The 24,555-nt window shown below is 39.1% G+C and overlaps 1 protein-coding gene across 1 annotated transcript in view; it reads left to right on the plus strand.

The window, feature by feature from the left end:
• USH2A (usherin) overlaps positions 1 to 24,555 on the plus strand; it is a 534,204-nt gene that overhangs the window by 111,934 nt on the left and 397,715 nt on the right. The window contains exons 15-21 of the mRNA XM_018556052.1: positions 5,091 to 5,254; positions 7,151 to 7,309; positions 11,295 to 11,426; positions 11,547 to 11,789; positions 16,710 to 16,964; positions 18,281 to 18,450; positions 21,873 to 22,017. Coding sequence (XP_018411554.1) covers positions 5,091 to 5,254; positions 7,151 to 7,309; positions 11,295 to 11,426; positions 11,547 to 11,789; positions 16,710 to 16,964; positions 18,281 to 18,450; positions 21,873 to 22,017 — 1,268 coding nt within the window. The remainder of the gene's footprint in view (positions 1 to 5,090; positions 5,255 to 7,150; positions 7,310 to 11,294; positions 11,427 to 11,546; positions 11,790 to 16,709; positions 16,965 to 18,280; positions 18,451 to 21,872; positions 22,018 to 24,555) is intronic.

Below are 24,555 nucleotides of genomic sequence, written 5' to 3' on the forward strand. Positions count from 1 at the left end.
TCCCACAATCCTCTGGGCTGTCATCTGGTGGCCAGTTTAGGAACTGATGCATTCACTAATGCATGTGCTTGTTCTACCTACTGTATTGTTTTTGCTTAAATGCTTACCCATTGTTAGTATTTCTTTCCCTGTACAATTTATGTGCAACTTCCATTTCTTTAGTATACACCAAATTGCACGTTACCACTTGTCTGATTGTTTGGCTTCTACAGTTACACAACATAACTTCTATAGGGTAAAGGGGGACCCCAACATCACTTCAGTATTCTGGAGGTGTCAAATGCTGAAGTGTCTGATGGAGGTAGAGCTGAAAAGGAGCAAGGATAGGAAACACAAGCCACTGGAGTGGTAAGTATAATAGAGCATTTTGGTTTAAGACTAAATATTCTTTCAGACACCCAATTGTTATTGGTTCGCTTTTACTGTCTAAATTCATGTACTTTGTGATTTTCTACAGACTGCAACATCCACTTGTTCATGTTCAAACTCCTTAAATTCACCCATTTTGAGAATTAGTTTCCCCAACTGTTAGTTGTCACTTTGAAAACAAGAGCTCTACCTCTCTAGGGTCTTCTTTTATAAGCGTGTATAGATAATGTACTCCGTAAATGAATAATTTGCTGCTTTATTTGCTACATTTACTCAGGAATAGAGAGCAATAATTCCATCAACCTAGCGAGGTAGTAATTAATAATTATTTCATGTTTAGGCCACATTTCTATAATCATAGCTGTTTAATTTGCCCTAATACTCCAGATGCTTGCATATTAACGAGAGCGGCATAAAAACAACTGCAGCATCAGCAATACAGCTGGTTATAGAGATATCTAAAGATAAGCCTCTTAAAAAGCCAAAGCAGGTCAATAAAGGAAATATCAGCTTACTCATATGGAAAATGAATGTACAGAATTCCACCGTGGAAATTAAAACCACCAGCTTTTCAAACAATGATGGAGACGTTCAAACTGATCTGTAAATTCATATGGGAGGAGATGCGTCACTACACAAACTGCAAGCTGATTATAGAAATATTATCGAAAAAAAAGTATTCCAAGCCCAAGTTCACCTTTTTTAAACATTCCTTCCTGCAATATATTTGCAGTAACTTCATCTTTTTGTGCTAGGGAATTGACTCTTACAAAAGTAGTCAACAAAATCATTCATGCAAAAGAAAAACACTGTCTCTTTAACATTCATTGTAACCCAAACTCTAACACTCCTGTGACCCTCATATTGACCCTCACTGTTACCCTAACACTAACCTTTGTGCTAATCCACCCTGTTACTCTCACATTAAAGTATTGTGATATTTGGGGATATTAGCACATATGGTGAACGCTTTAAGGATGCAGTCAATGCAATATCTTCTGTTTAAGGTTTTTTTTGCCCACTTTTATTTAAACAAAGGTTCATACATCCACCTTGGATACCCTCGAAGGGTGTTCCGTACAACATCTATGTACTGCTTGCAACACAGTACAAGTATAGCTTCCTGGCTTCCACTCTCAACATTAATAATTCTGACCCACCAGTCCTATTTGTAGTGCTGTTTCGCACTGCCAGCTCTCCTAGCCTCACCAGTTCTCCCAGCCTTCCTGGCTGTCTTTGTGTGTCTCCAACACACACACCACCTGACTCCACTTTAACTTCCGGGGGATTCCTCCTGACTTCTGAACACTGTATGTTCCTATTTCCTAGCAAGAGCTCACCTGACTCCTCTCTGATTTCTGAGGCGGTCTTCCTTCCACCTGAACACCGTCTTTTCCTATGTCCCAGCAGAAGCTAGCCAGCACCCTTTCTTTATGGACTGTGAACACCTGTGCATTCATTGGGTGCTGGTCACTGCTAAACCCTGGACTGGAACTTTCTTCCCTCCTGAATCACTTTGAAACCTCCCCGTTCCAGGATCCCAAGCGGAATCCTGACACCTCTCAGCCTATCTGACTGAGAAACCTGGGTGATCATAACACCCAATTCTACCGATTGCCACACAATACCACAATATTTATATATAAACTGAATCACTAATATCTCATATAAGTTCAAAAATGTTCATATAATATTAAAATTTGCTTTCGATGTCTTCAAGTATGCATTTTCATAAAAAAGAGCCTTGTGATCTGCCCTGAAGGTCCTTGTTCAGGCACTTCCTGTTTTGGGGTGATAACGGTCTTCTAATTGCGCTCATTCCCCTGATGGAGACCAGAGTTGGTCATATTGACACACATTGCACAGGAATCGTCCACCGTTGTCACTATTAGGTTGCCCAGGGCAATGATGTGCAGCCAATGCAGGAACGAGTACATATGTATACACAGGTAGATTTTTACATGAACATTAGTACGAAAAATTTCATTTAAACGTTCAATAATGCCATCAATAATGGCGTTTGCAATTCGAAATTCCCCTTGATTTTCGTATTTATTTAACATTCGATTTTGGAATGAATGGAATTTCCCGAATGAAAACCACATTCACTGTTACAATTTTGTTCAATCAAGAAACATTTTCCAACATGCTCCTTCAAATTTTTTCGTCACTGTGGTCGAAATCGATCATTGATTTGATCACATCAACAATTATACCAAACATTCCGAAATTGATTTTGTTTGTTCAAAATTCTAACCATGTATACTCTACACAACTAAAAGTTACCCCTTGTTTGCATACTCAGTTGGCCTGTATCGAGACCCTATTCTAAATACTAACCTTTCAACAAACCTATATTACCACTAGGACAATAGAAATTCAGTCAGATATTATCAGTTGTGATACACAGTATTTAAAAGGGATACTAGTATACACAATACAAAATTCACCAAAGCTAGAATTCCCTTCTGATGTGCTTCACTGATCTCCAGTCAGTCAACCTTGAAGTGTTGGCTACATGGGCACCAATGCTAAGGGAATTAGTTTATTAAAGTTATAGTAAACTGCTCTGTGAAGGGTGTGTTTTCTTACCTTACAAGTGTGCCTTCTCCAGCGCTGTTTGATTGACATGTGCACTGAAGTTACAACTTCCTCTGCATCAGGACTATCAATGCCATCTTAGAGATGCCGTGAATGGGCTGAGTGTGTACATTGTATGGCGTATGCGCCGTACAGTCTACACAGGAATGTAAAAAAATTGCTGGGGGCGAGAGGCAGATTTTATTGTCAATGGAGACTTTGCAAAACCTTCCCTACCTACCAGCAATTTTTTTTTTACTTTACTTACACTTTAAGGCTGTACAATCATTCACAGAATTATTGATCCCTCCTATTGCTGGAATTTCTTAACCCTGATTTACTAAAACCAAATGTTCCTATGTGTCTTCCTATGGACCAGTTTACTAAACCCAAGCACAAATTCCCATGTTGTAATATCATGCCAGATTACAGCCCCTTGCCTCACATCAGCAGTTATGGCAGAAAAATATATATATCATTTAAATTTGATTCATTCTACAATTGTAAATGTATGTTTTTTTTTGTAATTTGCAATTTTCGAATAATTTTTACAATCATAAAAATAAAAAAATGACAAAAATAAAAATGTTTACATTTTTTTTAAATACAGCAGTTTAAGTTAGAAAACTTTTAGTGTTAACACTATTACAAAAAGAGATAAATATTGATTTATCATATACAGTATGTTGTAATCCTGCATTTAAAATATATAGTTAGGACTTTCTTAAATGAACATTTCACTCTATAAAAATGGCTAGAGAAGAGAAAATATGTCCACTCAAAAAATTAAAAAACAGGCAAACATATACTAATTTAATAATGTTACTTAACTATGTTTCTATATGACAAGGAAGCGTTAAATGTAATATCATTTGGTAATTTTTGTTTATTTAAAGGCAAGCTATAATACTTTTTAGATCTATCTATCTATCTATCTATCTATCTATCTATCTATCTATCTATCTATCTATCTATCTATCTATCTATCTATCTACTGTATATATATTATGATATCTATTAAAAATGTACTTTAATGTTAAATATGTGTTAAGCATTAAATATGGCAAATGGGGTTGTTTATTTTGTATTTGTTCTATTTGCAAATGCTTTAAATATATTTGTGTTTTTTTAGGAACTTGTTAGAAACTCCTTGTATTCCAAATTACTCAGTATGAACTATGAACATATTTTTTCACTGATCTCTTGTAAATAGCTACATGCCAGAGAATGACCACTTAGCATGGCTGTGTCCATCTGTGTGACTGCATGTGTGTGCATAGGGGTGCAAGAACATGATTTCGAAACGCTCACTTGATCTGCCAGGGTGTCCAGAGTCAGACAGCTGTTCATGTAGTAAAATCAAAAATTACATTCAGACAATCCTTACAATAATAACAGAAAATATGTACTTATCAATAAATACATTAGAGGGGGGTTAACAATGAGTAAAGTGTACAATATGTAAAACCATTACTTTTTTTTGTTTTGTTTTAAACTGAGGTAAAACAGCTGTTCGGTCTTTTATGTTTGTCTGTCTTCCCTCTGGGAAGACTCACCTTCTTTATTGGTTCTTGTAACATTTTAAACACAGCACTTTTATTTATTACAGGTATTTATATAGCGCTGACAATTCAGGTAGCTCTTTACAGTGCACATTCACATCAGTCCTTGCCTTTGAGGAGCTTACAATCTAAGGTCCCTTGCTCACATGCACACACATACCAGGACCGATTTAGATAGGAGCCAAGTAGCCTTCCAGCATGTCTTTGGAGTGTGGAAGGAAACCAGAGTACCTGGAGGAAACCCACGCAAGCACAGGGAGAGCGTGCAAACTCCTTACAGATAGTAGGGTTTGAACCCAGGAAATCTTCCAATGGTGACATCTGCCACCCCCCTTGGAGAGATCTCTCCTCAAATCCTGTGTTAAGTCCCAGTGTTTCTGGGACAGGAGTGAAGGGTTTTCAAAAATGGTCCTACCTATTCCAACTAAAAACAAAACAATTATATTTACACTATAACAAAAAAAGTTTGTTGCAGTTTGTAATTAAGGAATTTTCTAAAATTCGAGGGATAGCAATATATGTCTTTCAGTTTCTTTTATCTGCCTTTTGCTTTTAAGCCTCTTTATCTTTCTATTATAGGTGTCAGCCATGCTCATGCAATACTGCTGGGGCAGTTAATGGTAGCTGCCACTCTATAAGTGGTCAGTGTTTTTGCAAGCAGTTTGTAAGAGGCATCACTTGTGATGAATGTATAGAAGGTGCAAGCAACATGGATGTGAATAACCCATATGGATGCAGTGCAAGTAAGTAAGCGCTTCTGCTTCATTGTCTGTGTTATATTGAGTGTGAACAGAATGAAGTCCTGTTTTTTTAATGTGATCAAAATTGGAAAAGAAAATGCAAAGTTAAAGTGACACTAAACTCAGGGAATGCATTTTAATAATGCATTCAAGTATCCTAACTATTAACAATTCTGTACCTTATTTGTACATCACTCAGCTGTAAATCCTTAAAAGAGAACTATGGGGTAAGTGTTTTTCCCTATAGTTCTCTTTAGGGTCATAGGAGGACATATACTAACCTCCTCCCGGGACCCAAACCTCAGTATATAGCTGGCTATTACCTGAGATATACTGAGAGCGCCGCAGCCGGGATGGATCCCGGCAATACTGTCCTGATCCACCCAGCTGGCTGATTGACAGCTGGCTCTGCCTATCTAGAGGCAGAGCCACCTGTACCCGCACCCTCCCCCGTTCGTTACTCCACTCAACGCTGGAGGATTGGAGCGGGGAATCCATGCAGGGATTTGTCACAGGTTGGCTCTAACTATGAGGATGAGTGGAAATCACTCACCTCATGGCTCTCCTTTAAATCATCTTTGAATTAGTGCTGATACTGTCCTTCCTTTTTGGAGGGTAGGGATCAACCAATACCATTATTTCAGTATCAAGTACGAGTACCAATATGTTTTTTTTTTGGTACTCGCTGATACTGAAAACTGATACCGGAAGTCCTATCAAAGAAGCCGGGCGGCATGTAATGACTCGTCGCCTGACTTTGCGATTAGCCGGGAAGCTAAACAAACGACAAACGCACTCAACAATTTGTTACCAGTTATACAGTAAGGTGCACACGAAATGGGCTTTGAACAGTAGAACAGTAGAAAGGCATCATGGCACACTCACAAACCAGCATGTAAAACAACTTGTCTCACCACTAAGGACAATGACAGAGGTTTGGATACACGTCTTCTGCCAAGGATGTGTAAGCCGCACTGCCGCGCCAAGGCACCTCTTATAGTGCGGTCCTAACTCTAAACTATGAGAGTCTCCATCTTGGAGCACATGGGGGCAGAAGATATCAAATTGGGTGCAGGCCTGTCAGGAGGACGCCCCACCTCCTTAAAGGTACAGAGACACACAAGGGATCCCGCACATCCCATTGGCAGCTGAGAAACCCCATGCGTCGCACTATAAGAGGTGCCTTGGCGCGGCAGTGCGGCTTACACATCCTTTGCAGAAGACGTGTATCCAAACCTCTGTCATTGTCCTTAGTGTTGAGACAAGTTGTTTTACATGCTGGTTTGTGAGTGTGCCATGATGCCTTTCTACTGTAGCCGGGAAGCTGTCTCCATGCTCCCTCATCAACAGGTGACAGCAAAGCATTGAGCGGGCTTTCTGGCCAATCAGGAAGCCGGGGGGAGGGTAATGACTCGCTACCTGGCTTCCTGATTGGTCAGTTTCCCGGCCATTCAGAAACCTGGGTGAGGAGTAAAACACTGCAATTATTTAGAAGTATCTGTATATAGATTGTCATTACTATACATTTCTAAAGGTGTATTTGTTATTTTAAAGATTTGGGTAAAGTTCCTCTTTAAGAGATCTCCTCTTGCTTGCTGTGTCCCTGGCACAGGAATTGATGGGAATTCTTCCCAATGGGACACATGCAGAAAAAAAAACTGACTGGAGCCTTAACCCTTCCCTATCTAACACCAAAAAAATAAAAATAAATTGACTTCACGTACACTTTAATCCAAATATTTTGCTGTACTTTACTTCTTGGGAATTAACTACCCAAAATGCCAAAATACCAAAAGTATTTTGCACAGTACTGTATGTGTATATATTTTCTTTTGTAGCATTGTTAAACAATGGAATATTTTATCATTTTATTGATTTTTGTGATTCATTCTTGTGCAGCTCCATCTCAGCAGCCTCCTCCAAGAGGACAAATCCTCAACAGCACCACAATTATCCTTACATGGAATCCACCAGATTCCCCCAATGGTGATCACATTCACTACGTGCTTTACAGAGATGATCTGGGGATCTATCACACTGCTGACTATTATCCATATAGTGAGTATTTTTCTTTCCTTATTGTCAGTAGACATGTGCGATTAGTTTAGTTCCGAATCGAAATTCGGATGAAATTTCGGAGATTCGGATGTATCCGAATTCCAAATTACAGATATAACGAATGCAAACTAATCCAAATTTCCGATTCCGAATTTCCGATTCGTTTTTTTTGGACGAAATTTCGGTGCAGCAAAGTGACATTTGAGAACAAAAAACATTTCCCTCTTAAATGTCACTTTGCTGCAACGAACGAACAAAACGACAACGAAACAAAATTTCGTACTGATTTCCGCTAACGAATTTCGTCCGAATTCCGAAAGTCAATTGACTTTTGGACCCGAATTCCGAAAAACGAAATAAAGCAAAATCCGAATCAAAAGGAAACTAAACAAATTTTTTGCTGGTTCACATGTCTAATTGTCAGCAACAAGTTCTGCATGTGCTGTACACTTAAAGCCTACCTGTTCAGAGCTTTCCACTCAAGCGTTGCTGTACTGCATTGGTTCACCCCACTCACTTTGACAGTAATTGGTTGATCCTAGAATGCTCCTTCTGGTGTTGCTTGCACACCCTCTATTGCTTTCTCTCACATACAGACAACCATATATAACAAAGTGACAATAAACTCAGGAGTTACATCTTAAAAATGCATTCAAGCTCCTTAACTATTAACAAAAGTGTATCTTATTTGTGTATCACTCGGCTGTAGATCCTCAAATCATCTCTGAGATGGTGCTGACACTGTCCTTCCTTCTGGAGGGTGGCTACTTTTGTTCCCCATGGTCCCTGTGTGTGTTGTAAAGTAGCCACGAATCCTAGAGATCGCTCCTATGATGGACTACAATCTCACATTTAGTTTACTCATTTGTATTGTATTAAAGTCCATCACAGGAGTGAGCTTGGAGTGGTGGTTACTGTACAATAACACACAGGGATCATGGGGAACAAAAGAAGCCTCCCTCCAGAAGGAAGGACAGTGTCAGCACCAATTCAGAGAAGATTTGAGGATCCACAGCCGGGTGATACACAAGTAAGATCATTTTTTTATTAGTTAGGGTAGTTGAATGCATTTAAGATTTAACTCACTTTAAAAAGCCAGTACTTACAAATTTTTCATAGCCACCGACCAGATTCAAACAGGACTTGGACAGGAAACAGGGAACAGACCTGAATGGCATTTGGGAGCTTCCGAATGCAATTAGGAAATTCGGATCCTGAATGCCATTCGGGTCCGGGAGCCTCAGCTTTAGTATTATATGTATATACTGTATATGGCTCCCGTGTTGACATAACGAAAATTCGTGTTCAGACCCATTCGGATGCTTTAAACTGAAAAACACATCTGATTGGCCAGAAAAGTCACATGTATGATTCAGTTTAGTTTTTGAACGAAATTCAGATGGGATACGAAATTCGGAAACGGAAATTCGGATTCGGACACATTCGGATGCATTGGGATTCGGAAATTTGGATGAATTTGTATAAATTTTGATTCAGAACGAAACGAATCGCACATGTCTAGTTATTGGCAGGATCTACTAATGCGGCCAGCACATCTAAGGATCGTTAAGCTGCAATATATGACATTGTTGTTTTTTGATTAAGATACACTTTAAAGAAATGTTTTGGTTTAGTCTGGAATTCTTCTTCTTTAACTTTTGTATATGGGAGAACTGGACAATCGTTGGATTGTTGTTGAAAATGGAACAATATGGACAGAAGAGTAAAAGAAAGGCAGAGAGAGGGGCAGAGGTATTGCCAAAAGCAAATCCTGTTAAGTGTATAGATTGATAAATGGTATCAAATGTAATGAAAATAATGCTCTTTAACCACTGGGTAAAGCTTTCTACTTAAACGGAAACAGATTTCAGATATAAATCTAGCTTTACTTGTTAATTTAATTAATCTAAATAGAGTGGTAGAGGAGGTTAGGAAGGTGAGCTGTTAATCTGCTTACAAGCTTTTACAAAATTTGACCGGAATAGCTGTTTGCTGGCTCATTTTAAGTAGGTGTTCTAGTCTTTTGGTACTGTGCCATTGCATTCAGTTTTATGACATTCTTTTCATGTCGGATGATGCTTTCCTGGGTATTACCCCATTAAAGCTGAACTCCAGGCAAGCAATTGCATTCACAGGTGAAATACATATACAGAGGCTGAATTTGCTGACAAAGAACTGCAAGGGTTAAGTGCTCATTTTGTCTAGGGAGCTAAAATAGCAGAGATATACCCACCAGAACCCTTATCCTGGCTGGCTCATAGACTGTCCCTGGAGCCTCTCTCCACCTCCGCTCCAGTGGTCTAAGGCCCTGTGAGTCATCATGTCCTATACAGTGTATTGGGCATGAGGATTCCAAGTGACATTTTATCACTGGAGCATAGGAGGAGACAGGTTGTAGGAACTGGTCTAGAACGTAGCCGGGATGGCAGTTCGGCTGAGTGTTTCTCTGTTATTTTAGCTCCCTAGGCAAAACGAGTCACCCCACTGCAAGGATTAAGATTTAATGAATACAGAGCTGTATTGATTTTTGGAGTTCAGCTTTAAATACTAGTTTAGGTCATACAGAGTAGACATGTAACCTTGCAAAAAAATTTGATTCATTTTCAATCAATTTAGAGTTTAATTTCTTACACTTTTCGGGTTTCGGGATCCGAAAAATTATCTGGTTCAGTATTCGGATTTCAGATCCGTCTGAATTCTCATTTTGGAATAAAGTCACATGACCGTGCATGTAATGCAACCCCCATCAACACCCATCTGATCGGCCAGAGAACAGTCACATGTCCAATTTAGTTTTGTTTTGAACAAGATTCGGACGGATACAAATTTTCATTAAAGAGCATTTGGATTTGTTCACATTAGGGCGCATCAGAATTCGGAAATTCGGATGCATCCGAATGTCCTGATTTATCGAAATTTCTACAAATATCCATTTGGAATGAAACAAAATGTTAATGTCTACTACAGAGTAGAGATGATTGGAGTGGTTTAGCTGAAACTGATTTCGATATTGACTTGCTCTGAAGTTAGACCTCTGCATGTTTCCTCATTGGAATGTTTATGTGGGATTTGCTTAAAAAAATTATTTATTTAAAGGATTTTTTGGGGGGTTTATTTAGGGTACTTTACTTTATTTAATTTACTGTTTTTCTTATGTGTTTTTTTTGTGTGTATTTGATCATTATTTCAGTTCTGTCACTTTAAATATTTAATTCCATTTTGTTTTCCATTTTCTGTAAAAAAATAAAAAAAAGGTAGAATAATGAGGCTAATGAGGGTCCGTTTTTTGCACAAGAACAGGTTCAAGTTAGATTAAAGGCTCTTCTGTCACTCCCAGCCGCCATAAAAAGCCCGTTGCACCTTAAAAAACACTGTTATTGTTTGGGTGGTGTGTATTTTTAGAGTAATTTAGTTTATTTAATTTAATTTTCTTTGTGTTTGTTTTTTTTTGTGTATATGATTATTTGTGTTCTACTGTGTTGCATTTTTTTTTTTACTTTTTTATCTGCTTGTGTTTTCTTTTTATGAAAAAAGTAAAATGATGAGTCTAACGAGAGACCATTTCTTGGCACAAGAACCAAAAATGGATCCAGGAGCTTCAGTAACCCTTAAGAACTTTGTTAAGTCCTTTGCCACCAGAAATCACACTTTAACACATTCTCAATATATTTCCTCCTATACCTATGTAATCATCGGACTATAATGTTAGTTTTAATATCAAATAGACACATTTGCTATATAAAGCAAGATATAACCACAAGCAAACAACTTCCTGTAAGACTGTGGCTGTTATGACAAAATACATTTATAACATTTCGAATATGTAATTATGCATATTTCAATGGCCCCATTGTATTACTCAACCTATATGTTTAGTGGTTCAAATATCAGATCTTGTTTTAGTGATAATATAGCATGCTTATACAGTTTAAACCTTTAAAAAATACTTTTTTGTAGTCTCTTTATATTTTTGTTCTTGTGCTAGGTCCACAAAGCTACACAGATGAACATTTGTTGCCTTATACCACATACACATACTATGTTGATGCCAGGAATGTGCGCGGTGCTATTCACAGTACCAAGGTTGTGTTTCGAACAAGAGCTGGAGCACCATCGGGTGAGATAGACTTGGACCTTAGTTACCCTGTGGGTCACTACTCTGTCTCTCTAAACTGGACAATTACCCAATATAACTCTGGACCTATTGACATCTTCAGACTGATGTACACATCAACAGGTTCATCTGAAGTTACTGTTGCCTACCAAGGACTTGACACCAAAGTGACAATTCATAATTTAACACCCTTCACCAGATACAATTTTTCAGTTCAAGCATGTAACTCCGAGGGATGTCTACAAAGTTCACTGCTGACACTGGTAACAGCTCAAGCACCACCTGTTGGTCAGACACCACCAGTTGTCAATAATGCAGGCTCAACAGAACTTTATTTACAGTGGTCACCACCACTGCAACCGAATGGTAAGCATCTTGCACTTGTATTTGTTGATTGAATTAGATTGTCTTAGTGGTTGGAAATGTGCCACATACTAAAAGTAGGTCAATGTTATAACGGAGATATATTGAAAAAGAAAAAAAGGAGATATATTAAGTGTAGATATATTTGAAACCCAACTCCAGTAAAAAAAAATTTTTTTTTAACTTTGACATAGTGAGGAAGGAATAGAATCCATGTCAGGTGTTTATTGCGATCAGTGTCCCTATTGAGGATATTTCTTCTTACTTCCTGTTGGGACAGAAAATTATTGGAAATATATATACACAGACAGCAACAAAACACAATTGTTCAGTAAAATGTGGAAGGGGTAGAACCTCTGTCAGATTATAACTACTGTATTAAACTTCCTGCCCCATTGATAACTCCTCCTCTCATTAATGTCCAGCTTGTCAAAAGCAGTCAGATGAACACAATGGACAGCAACAGAAATATGGCATAAATATTTACTTTTCCCAAGTATATCCAAACATAAAAACAGTTTTGATTAGTGTTAAGCTTTAAAATAGTTTAGAAACCCATTAAAAGTATTACTTGAGGTCCATTATCAGATCAGGTCTCTCATAGAGGGATCTTCTCATTCTGCAGTTCTTGGAGCAGATATCTATAATTAAATATTTCACTTGTGTTGTGAAGTATGAAAATTTTTATTTTATCTAAAATATAACATAGACATATTCTGTATGGGAACCCTTATGGACCATATAGGAAGTAAGGGAAATATTTATAGAAATAAAAGAAACCGCAATACAAACCTAAAGCTTATAACCTTTACCTACTCTCGCCACAACTAAAAAAAGTTTTAGACAAAGTTTCACTTTACTTGTTGAATAAGTAATCGAAAAAATTGTTGGGCTACATAACTACAGGCATGACCAGAGAACAGGGAGGAGAAGGCTGGAAAGGAAAAGGGAACAAATAATGTGCAAGGGTTCCAAGGGAGTAGTAAAGAGCCACCAGGGAGCTGAAAGGTAGATAGCAGGGTATCTGTATTCCTTGTATTATTGTGAACTGTATTCAATTTAAGTTAGTATACTGTAAAGGAGAAAGGAGAAGAAAATGACATAGTCTCATCTCAATCTACTCTTACAGCTTGCAGTGTAGAGATTGCCAGTAATGGCCACAAACCACCTACATGTGATTTTTCCATATCAAAATCTCATATAACAGGGAATACTCCTGAAAAGGTAGCCAGGGGTGATAAATTAATAAACCACAAGTCATTCTAAATGTGGTCTCCCAAAAGACAAAAATCTGCTTCAAAAGCCTTCAGAATAGAGTACCAAGAAACAAAAGCAAAAAAAATGACCTATGCATCTCATATAGTCTATGTAATTAGTGATAATGAGTCAGGGCACTGATTTTACACTGATAATAGAAAAAGTCCAAATTAATTTTGGATAAATGATTCTCTGGTGACTTATATTGTAAACGTATAATTTCTGCAGCTCTTGGGTACATTCTTTCTCCCCCTTGTTTCCGCTACACCTTTCAGCATAAGAAAAGCTTTATAATGATATTTTCTCTACTGTCTGATTGTCAAGGACAATTATTTTTAGTGTCAGGATCAATGCTAATTAGGATGGTTTTAGGACAGATAATCTACACTTCCAAAATAGTTACTGATGACACAGGAAAATAATATCATATAATGCATTTCATCTTGTTAATCAGTTCCTTATGCAAAAAGAGAAGAAAAAAAGGATGTGATATAACGCCCACATTAGCATGGCAACACTAGAAGTGTAATTGAAACTTGTTCATATGGCACAAAGCTCCATGTTTACTGCCTGCAGTTTCTGTGAGGTGATTGTACTTAAAGGAGAACTATGAGGTGAGTGATTTCCACTCATCCTCATAGTTCGAGCCGACGTGTCACAAAGAAGCTGTCACAGGTCAGCTCTATTGATCGGGGAAGTGGGCAAAAAAACATACCGTCGCTCGCTCACTTCCCGATCATCTCCGTGCAGAGAGCAGTGACTGTCAAACACAGCTCTCAGCAGCGATTCCCCCCCTCTCCTCCAGCGCTGAGTGGAGGAACGTACAGGGAGGGGGTGGGCACAGCTGGCTCTGCTTCTAGATAGGCAGAGCCAGCTGTCCCTCACCCAGCTGGGTGGATCCAGACAATCTTGTCGGGATCCATCCTGGCTGTGGCGGGCAATAGCCTGCTATATACTGAGCTTTAGGACACAGGAGGAGGTTAGTATATGTCCTCCTGTGACCCCTAAAGAAAGCGATGGGGAAAAACGCTTACCCCATAGTTCTCTTTTAACCTATATGGCCAAATGATTTTGAGCACATGAGCACAATAATTTCACAAATGTGGGCATTCATATGAAATTGGTATAAGGGCCTCCATTCTTCTGGAAAGGCTTTTCAGAAGATGTTCAAGTCTTACAGACTTACAGTTCTGAAAATCTTCTGAAAAGCCTTTCCAGAAGAATGGAGGCCCTTATACCAATTTCATATGAGTTTGTGCTCAACCAGCCAAAGGAGTATTTGTGAGGTCAAGTTTTTATGATGGTTGAGAAGACTTGGCTCATAATCAACATTCCAATTCACCCCAAAGGTATTTATCAGGCTCTGTGCAGACCACTCGAGTTCCTTCACATCAAATTCATCAAACCATGTCTTTATGGAGCTGGGTTTATGCACAGGAGCACGGTCTTGCTGGAACAGAAAAGGGCCTTCACCAAATTGTTGCCACAAGATCTGTAGAGCACAATTGTCTAAAATGTCTTTGTATGCTGTAGTCAACTATTTCTATATAACCCCTTATTAAGCTTCATCAGGTTTTATCAGCCCTTACTAAACTAAGGGGTCAAGAGTTAAATCTTCAAAATGCATTCAAGTACCTTAACTACTAACAAAAATAAAGCTTTTTAGTTCATCACTCAACTGTAGATCCTCAAATCATCTCTGAATTGGTGCTGACACTGTCCTTCCTTCTGGAGGGGGGCTACTTTTGTTCCCCATGGTCCCTGTGTGTGTTGTAAAGTAGCCACCACTCCAAGCTTGCTACCTTAAGGGACTACAATCTCATGTTTATTTTACTTAATTGTATTGAAATATAGTCTATCATAGGAGCAATCTTGGAGTGGTGACTCACAACACACACAGGGACTATGGTGAAGAAAAGTAAGCCACCCTCCAGAAGGAAGAACACAGGTGGTGATACTCAAATAAGGTACATTTTTGTTAATAGTTAAGGTGCTTGAATGTATTTTTTGGATTTTTAGGATTTAACTCCTGAGTGTAGAGCCACTTTAACCCCTATTTCTCATTTTTCTCATGGGTATCTTGTTTTGCTGTTTTGGTTTTTATTTTCCTATTTATATGTAAACTTTTTTCCTCCATTCTTATCTGTTTTATTCTTTTTGTAGTGTCACAAAAATATACAAAATGTCTCTAAAAAAAAAACTTGACTATGTTTTGTAGATAATATGAAATTTTGGTTTCATTTTAAAAGAGAAAATTCCAGAATAAAATTAGCATTTTTAATCTACAGCAACATACTGTTTACAAATACTCTGGTCAAACTAGAATTTTTTTAATGCTCTTTTGTCTTCGGAACATATAGACCCATATAAAACCAATAGTTAAAATATGGAAATTAATCCGCTCCATCCAGGTGAGCTCAAGTGGTTAAATAAAAGCTCAATTTAATAAAAAAATCATATGACATACATACTGTAACTGATGAGTTATTTTACAATTTTATGTAATTAAAAATGTTCTTTTCTATTTCAATCTGTACTCAGCAAAAACTTTCTGAAAACTAACTTTACTAAAAAGATATTTTTTCAACCATAGCAATAGTATTCTGTTTATAAAATTCCCCACACATACCATTCCTCATCTCCCCTGCCAGACAGGGCTGAGTTGTGAAAATCCCAGGATTGGATGGACAAATATAAAACATTGGCACAAAAAAAACCCAACTCACAACAATACAAAACAGAACAATATACTTTATGCACAGTATTTCATATGTGTTTTTAGCTGTTAGCTGGAGTTTAGCTTTCAGTCCATACACAGATAAAGGGATGTTTGGATCACAGCTTTTCTTAATGGAACACTAAGACTGATCATGTAATTATAGTAAAGGTGAAATGCCAAGGCCTACACTAGTATTTACAGCATAGAAACAGGTAAACATCTGCAGTGAAAGTGTGCTAAAATTCCTCGCAATGTAAGTAGTTTACTTGGACTGAATCTTTTTCTATACAGAGCAGGAGCTTCACTTTAAAGAGGAACTTTACCCTTATCTTTAAAATGTCAACAAAGGCACCTTAAGAAATGTTTAATAATTGCAATCTACAAACACATACTTCTAGATAATTGCCGGCTTTGTATTCTTGGCCTACCATATTTTTCTTTTCCTCCACATTCTTCTTACGGTGACAATTTTTACTAAGGGCGGATTAATCCATCTCCCTTTATTTCCTGGAACTCTGGCATATGGGACATAGGACACGTGACCATGCACATCATCTGAGAGGAAAATTACCTCTCCCTTAGATCTTGGCATCTTTACAGATGCAATTTCCTAGCATTGCATTGGTGATGTATCCTTCTCAGAATGGAACTCTTAGGCATAATACATCACTAATGCCTAAGATGACCAGGAAGTGGAAAACTAGTAAATATATTTATTTAACTAATGAATATAGGATGATTTTATATCAACATGCAGACACTTATTGATGCTTCATCCTTATTGATGTGATTTTTAGTGAACTAGGGTAAAGGCCCTCTTTAAGGCAGCAGACTTTCATTTGTAAACTCATAATTTATATTATATATAGCTCACAACTGTATGATGCATTTTTATATTGCTAAATGTATCATTTGTGCTGCTCAATAAATCCCTATATTTTATATAGGAGTCATCATAAGGCATGAACTATACATGAGGAGCATACACCAGACCGTGGAGAGGCGTGTCTTCCATGCCAGCGGGTGGCTGAACCCTCAGCCACTGCTGGAATCTGAAAATGAGAATGCATTACAGCCACCAGTTACCAATGCCATTATCTCTAACCTGGAGCCAAATACAGAATATGAGTTCTGTCTTGTGACCACCAACATGGCTGGAAGTGTTGGTTCCAAGTGGGTAACATTAAAAACCGAGGAATCTGGTAAGAATGTCTACATTTTTGTCTCATATGTTTTTAGCATCAATAGTTCTGTTTTTATAGTTTCCCAAGTAAATGAAATCAGTGAACTGTTAATGTTGCCCTAAAAAAGAAAGAAACCAAAACAACTCTGCCATTCTTCGAATGTCAACCTAAAGAGAAGATGCCACTTTGCTCATTCGGGGGAGTTAGCATGCATTTTTAAAATATGAATGTTGACACACCATTTTAAGTTAAACTCTAGGCAGATACACCGATCAGTCATAACATTATGACCACTGGGAGGAGAAGTGAATAACATTGATTATTTCATTACAATGACACCTGGAAGTGCAGGGATACATTAGGCAGCATTAGAAAAAAATGGGCAAGCATAAGGATTTGAGAGACTTTGACAAGGGCCAAATTGTGATGGCTAGACGACTGGTTCAGAGCAACTCCAAAACTGTATCTCTTGTGGGATAGACCCTGTCTGTAGTGGTTAGGGCCTACCAAAAGTGGTCCAAGGGAGGAAAACCGGTGAACCGTCGTCAGGGTTTTGGGCAGCCAAGGCTCATTGATGCAATAGAAGAGCTACTGTAGCTCAAATTGCTGAAAAAGTTCAGATAGAAAGGTGCCTTAATACACAATGCATCACAGTTTGTTGTGTATAGGATTGCATAGCTGCAGACCGGTCAGGGTGCCCAGGCTGACCCCTGTTCACCATCAAAAGTGCCTACAATGGGCATGTGAGCATCAGTACTGGACCATAGAGCAATGGAAGAAGGTGGCCTGGTCTGATGAATCACCTTTTCTATAAAAGGCACAAGTTATTGAATACGCACTCAAACAGGGATCCATCCAAATAAAGCTTTTATTTCATTTTGGCATAAATACAGCTCACAAAACTATTTCTGAGCTGTGTTTTTTGTGACTTGTTTTAATGCCAAGATGAAATAAAGGCTTTATTTGGACAGATTCCTATTTGAGTGCCAGCTTTTACATGCTTATGGATGTAAAAAGAGCAAGAGTAAGAGTGAGAAAGAGCTTGCAATCTAGTTGTCTCCTACTACATTGTAAGCTCTCACGAGCAGGGCCCTCTTTACCCTCCTGTATTATAATTGTATTGTAACTGTACTGTCTCCCTCCATTTCCTAAAGCGCTGGGTAAACTGTTGGCGCTATATAAATCCTTTATAGTAGTAATAATAATAATCTAGTCTGTGTTCATTTGTTGATTTTATGAGTTAGCTTTTTATTTCTATTGAAAGTCTTACATTATAAAGTAGTTTGATACTTGAATTAATTTAGTTTTTTTTTACTGAAACATTGTTTTCACAGAGCCTATTTTCATGGCACCCCCCATTGTGTTTCCTCTGTCATCTCACTCTCTAAATGTATCATGGGAAAGACCTTCCAATGACGTAACCAGAGGAGAAGTAACCGGCTATATAATCAACCTGTCCGGGAACCTGGTGGATGCAATAGATATAGGAAGAGGTTCATCTGAGGTATGATCACGTCCATTACATTGAGCAAAGTTCTGCACTACAGAAGACAAGTAGATCGATCCAAACATATTAAACAAGATCACATTTAGAGCTGATAGTAAAGATAATTTGTCATTATTCCCTTATCTCCCATTATTATTATGAATGATCATAATGCTAATATTTCCTGTCTCGCTATACAAAGTAAGTGTTAAACTCAAAGGTAAATAATGGAGAAGCAGAGATAAATATCTAAACGAGTACATACAGTGGATTTTAACATACAGCAGAAAATTCAGTCTATACAAGAATACTATCTAGAAGACTAAGGGGTAGAGATTAACGAAAGGAGTTTTCTTCCAGTGTACAGTAACAAGAAACAGTGTGTGCCTTAACAGAGAGTAAAGGTAAAAGCACTGAAGACTGAAGAGAAGATTTTAGGCCAGATTATCAGATGAAGTGGTATGTTTTTATGGCTGAAGGATCAGTGAGTGATGCTAAAATAATTTAATCAGCTTTTCAAATAATACATACTACAGTCAAATGCTTTGCGTAATGCTAGTGCACTGATCGATTTTGGAGAAAAGCTTTCAGCTCTGGGAGCAATGCATTACCCTAAGGTCCTTCTCAGATTAACCTTCCTTGTAACCCTTACACTAATATTCCTTGTAACCCTCAAACTAACCCACACTAACACTACCATTTCTGTAACACTAATCCTAACACTAATCTTCCCTGTATCCCTAACACTAAAAGTAGACCTTCTTCTAACTATTGCACTAACCCTAACTTTAACACTAACACTCATGCTCCCATTGTCCCTAACACTAGTCCTTCCTTTAACCCTAGCACTAACCCTCACACGTATCCTCCCTGCAATGCTAACACTAACCCTCAGACTAACCCTCTAGGTAACACTAACCCTTACACTAACCCTCCCTGTAACCCCAACAGTAACCCTCCTTGTAGCCCCAACACTAAGCCTTACACTAACCTTTCCTATAACCCCAACACTAACCCTCACACTAACCCTACCTATAACCCCAACACTAACCCTCACACTAACCCTACCTATAACCCCAACACTAACCCTCACACTAACCCCACCTATAACCCCAACACTAACCCTCACACTAACCCTCCCTATAACTACAACACCAATCCTTAAACTAACCTTTCCTATAACCCAAACACTAACCCTTACACTAACCCTCCCTATAATCACAACACTTACCCTCACACTAAGGGCTCAGTCACATTAGATGCAGTGCGTTCCGGCCCGATTTTGGCCGGAACGCACTGACTCACATTGCGGCCGGCTCACTTTTTAGTGGGGTAGGAGGAGGCATGATGGGCCATTCAAGTGAATGGCGCCGTAGCCACACCCTCCGGCCGCAATGCGATCCGTTGCACGGGATCGCAAGGCACATCGTGCCTGCGGTCTGAACCTGTGCGGTGCGATCAAAATGCTACACGCACTATGCTACAATGTGCCTTGCGATCCCGTGCGGTGGATCGGATTGCGGCCGGGGGCGTGGCTACGGTGCCATTCACTTGAATGGCCCATCACGCCCCCTCCTACCCCAATAAAAAGTGAGCTGGCCGCAATGCGAGGCAGTGCGTTTCGGGCCGGAACGCACTGCATCTAGTGTGACTGAGCCCTTATCCTCCCTATAATCACAACATTTACCCTCACACTAATCCTCCCTATAACCCCAAAACTAACCCTCACACTAACCCTCCCTATAACCCCAACACTAACCCTCACACTAACCCTTCCTATAACTACAACACCAATCCTTACACTAACCTTTCCTATAAACCAAACACTAACCCTTACACTAACCCTCCCTATAATCACAACACTTACCCTAACACTAACCCTCCCTATACCCCTATCACTAACCCCAACACTAACCCTCCCTGTAACCCCAACACTAATCTTCACACTAACCCTCTCTATAACCCCAACACCAACCCTCACACTAAGCTTCCCTATAACGCTAAAGCTGGCCATATGCTGCTTGGATTTTCAAAAGAACTTTTGTACAAAAGAACGTTCGCTCATATTTCTATTCATTTGTATGGTTAAATTAACAATCGATTTCGACCACAGTGATGAAAAAAGTTGAAGGAGCAGGATCGAAAGCTTTTCTCGAACAAACGTAATTCTAACACTGAATGTGGTTTCCATGTGGGAAATTCCATTTATTCCAAAATCGAACACTGAAATCAAATTAAATTTCGATTGACATTTGTCAAGTGTCTGATGGCATTTTTGGGTGGTAAAGAAATATCTTTTGTATGAACGTTCCTTTGAAAATCAACTAGTGTAAGGCCAGCTTAAGATTAACCCTAACACTAACCCTCTCTATAACCCCAACACTAACCCTCCCTGTAATACTTGTTGGAAATGCAACAACATATGCTAATATGCACTGATTGTATTACTGACATTCTGATGTACTGTTATGTCTTTTGAGCTATAGATGGTGCTGTAGTGCAAGTCTAGTCAATGCTAGTTTTCTATATGCATGCTTATATCTATGATATACAGGAAGTTCACTATATACGATGTATAATGCTGTATTCTGATGTAAAACTTAATTCAGCATTCCTCAAGATCTCAGTATTTTATCTAAACACATAACCAACAATACTAATACTAACCCTCCCTGTAACCTTAACACTAACCTTCACATTCATTCTTGCTGTACCCTAAAGCTAGCCTTTCAGGGTTAGAGGGTTGTTGGAACCTTTGTATGAAATTCAAAAAAAAAATTTGCCAGAGCATTCAATTTTGCCATCATTGAGCCAACTTGTGTAATGACTTGCTGCCCGGCTTCCTGATACGGGAAGTTCCGGTATCGGGATAAATATCGGAGCATTTGGGCGAGTACGAGTATCGGTGCATCCCTAATTACTACCATCTATTTATCAATCCAATTCTGTATGCACTATACGGAACCCTTTGTGTGTATTGTTCTTTTTATAGAACCCTACCAAAAAAACGTAACTGTTTGAAGAAGCTCTACTGGTGAATGACCAGCTTAAGTCTAAGGGGCATATTTATAAAAGCAGTGACAGTAGCTTTCACCAAACATTCACTGGTGGTGAATCAATCACTGCCATTTAAAACACATGCAACATATCTTCCTGTATCCCTAAAATAAACTCGTCTTAGTAACCCTAACACTAACAATGCTCCCTAACATGCATTTTACCACACTTTAAGCATGTTCGCTACAATAGGCGAATGGAGTGGCAGGGGAGCACAGCGAACGCAAGTATTAGTAGGTGGGGGGCTGTGGGTTGTTAAGAGAACCTGCCACTTTATCTTTAATGGACAAAGTGTCAGATTCTCTTTAAGCATGACTTAAATGTTCCATTTCATATTCTGGTGTATCAGGCAATTCCAAATATACATGTTTTTATTCCTCCAGGTGATCTATGTTGCTGAGAGCAATGAATTTTTTTATGAAGTCTCGGGACTGGAGCCTTATGTGAAATATGTCTTCACTATCACTCTGTGCAATAAGGTGGGCTGTGTGACTAGTGACCCTGGATTTGGGAAGACTTTGGCAGCAGGTGAGAAAGTGTTATATACTATTAAACTATTAAAGAAACAGCATTGTATGAACAGACATCAGTATAACATTAATCAACCATTTAAATACCTTTCTGACCTAAACACTGCCAAAAATCAAAATGTACTTTCTTTCAGTGCTGACACCAGTGCAGTTTGTACACACTATTCCCCAGAATTTTCATTCACATTTTTTCTTTATTGGTTCACTGCTTTTCCCGAAGTCTACACAGAGCTGGTGGTAAAATATGAGGCATCTCCTGCACTGTCCTTAGAATTACTGCACTAACATTTTTAGTGAGATACTTAAAGTGACGCTAAACTCAGGAGTTAAACCTTAAAAACGCATTCAAGTACCTTAACTACTAACAAAAATGTATCTTATTTGTGTATCACTCGGCTGTGGATCCTCAAATCATCTCTGAATTGATGCTGACACTGTCCTTCTTTCTGGAGGGTGACTACTTATGTTCCCCATGGTCCCTGTGTGTGTTGTAAAGTAGTCACCATTCCAAGGTCACTCCTGTGATGTACTACAGTCTCAGGTTTAATTTACTCATTTGTATTGAGATTGTTGTCCATCATGGGAGCGAGCCTTTTATCTCAGCTAATGGTCTGCAGGTGGGTGTTGTTGTCACCGACTATGTTTTTAGAATTCTGGGGATGCTGAGGAGCCCAAACCATGCGAGAAGTGCATCAGGAAGACTTGAGGGTCTATTCACAAAGCTGCCGAAGGATCCAGCCCTAGCTTCGGCTGAAACTTCAGCTAGCTTCGGTTACGGGAGCCCTTCGGTTCAGTCAAACTGAAGGGCTGCTGTATGGCCTATTCACTATAGGCCATACAGCACCCAAAGGCGGCCGAGCGGCTCAGCCGAGCCGAAGGCATATGCTCTGGCTTGATTGAGCCAAAGTGGCAGTTGAAGCAGTGCGAACACCTCGCAAATGACAGCTGGAAGGAGCCATCCGTGATCTCACGGCTGGCGCCACCCAGGTGTGCTGAGAGATCAGCGTCCCCAAATGACCTGGGGATTCTGAACTGTCATTAAACAATGACAACTGTGCAGAGCCGGCTTTGATGTCACGGCAAGCTCCGCCTAGTTGTTATTCATTGACCTGAGACCTGCTAGAAGACTCTAGCAGGTGCCGGCCATTAGAAAACAGTTGGGTGGAGCTAGCTGTCATTGCTAGCAGCTCCCAATTTTTTTTTAATGCTTTTTTTCTTTTAAATCTAATATTTATTTACATTTTTGAAATAATTTTTTTAACAATTTTTTTTTTTTACTATTTTCATTGATTTGCTATTCTGCTCGGTACCATGGAGGTACCAAGCAGAATAGCAGAGCCGAATGACGCTCGGCAGCATTCGGCTATTCACTCACTGCCATTCGACCCCTATGTAAATAGGGGGCGAACGGCAGCGCGGGAGCTGCCGGAGCTTTGGCCCAGCCGAATATGCAGAAAATGTTCGGCTGACCGAAGGCAGCCGATGTATGGCTGAAATCAGCCGTACTGAGCCAAAGTGAATAGCCAAACATCTCTCAGCTGGCTTCATTACGGCTCGGTTATTCACTCGGCTGCCAAAGGCAGCCGAGTGAATAACCCCCTTGGAATCTTTAGCTTCCCTGGGATCCTGGGAGAGGCCAAGTGATGTCACCTTTCCCAAGGCAAGCTCGCCAAAGACAGGGTGAAAGGTGAGGAATATTTGTTTTTTTTGCTAATATTATCATTATTATTTTTCATACAGCTGTGAAAAGGACCATGGAAAAATTCAATGTTTATTACACCACCAGTAATGATGTTGTAATTATAATACTCAGATACTGCCATTGCTACGTTGGCATTGCCAGTCTCAGTATCTACAGAATCTACAGTATCTACAAGCAGGAAACAATCTGCAAGTCTTAACAAAACTAGAGTTACCTTTTAAAGAAGAATATTTTTAGCCCCCCACTGCAAAGGTTAACTGCTTGTTTTTGTCTAGGGATTAATATTAAAAAGTTATACGCACTAGAACCTCTGAGCCAGCAGGCTGTTACAGCGCTCCATCCCGCCTTATGTATGTCCCTAAGCATCCTCACGTACACTGTGTATTGGATGTGATAATTCGAGGAATCTTAGACCGCTGCAGCGGAGGGGGAGAAAGGCTGGAAGGGCCAGCCTGAGAGCAATTTGGTTCCAAGGATCTGGTGAGTATAACTTTTTTTATGTTCCTTCCTAAACACAAATAAGAAGTTAACCCTTGCAGTGCGGGGGTAGCCCCATTGCAAGGGTTAAAAATATTTTCCCTGAAGTTCTGCTTTAAACATTAGTCAACTGGCAAAGGACCATAGAGGCCAAACAGCTTGCAATATGTGTTTTACTTTTTTCTTTATTCATCTTACATCTCAAAAAATGTGCTTAGTTTGCAGTTTTCTGTCTTGTTCTCTGCCTGTGTTGCTTTTCTATGACAATTAAGAACACAGATGCTAATCTGAGGAGTGTATGTTTTCCAGCATCTGGCTCCCTGGCAGATTCTTAAGGCAGCTGTGTTTCTTGACTTA

This window comes from Nanorana parkeri, unplaced genomic scaffold, assembly GCF_000935625.1.
Source record: "Nanorana parkeri isolate BGI_ZX_2015 unplaced genomic scaffold, ASM93562v1 scaffold1, whole genome shotgun sequence".
NCBI lineage: Eukaryota > Metazoa > Chordata > Amphibia > Anura > Dicroglossidae > Nanorana > Nanorana parkeri.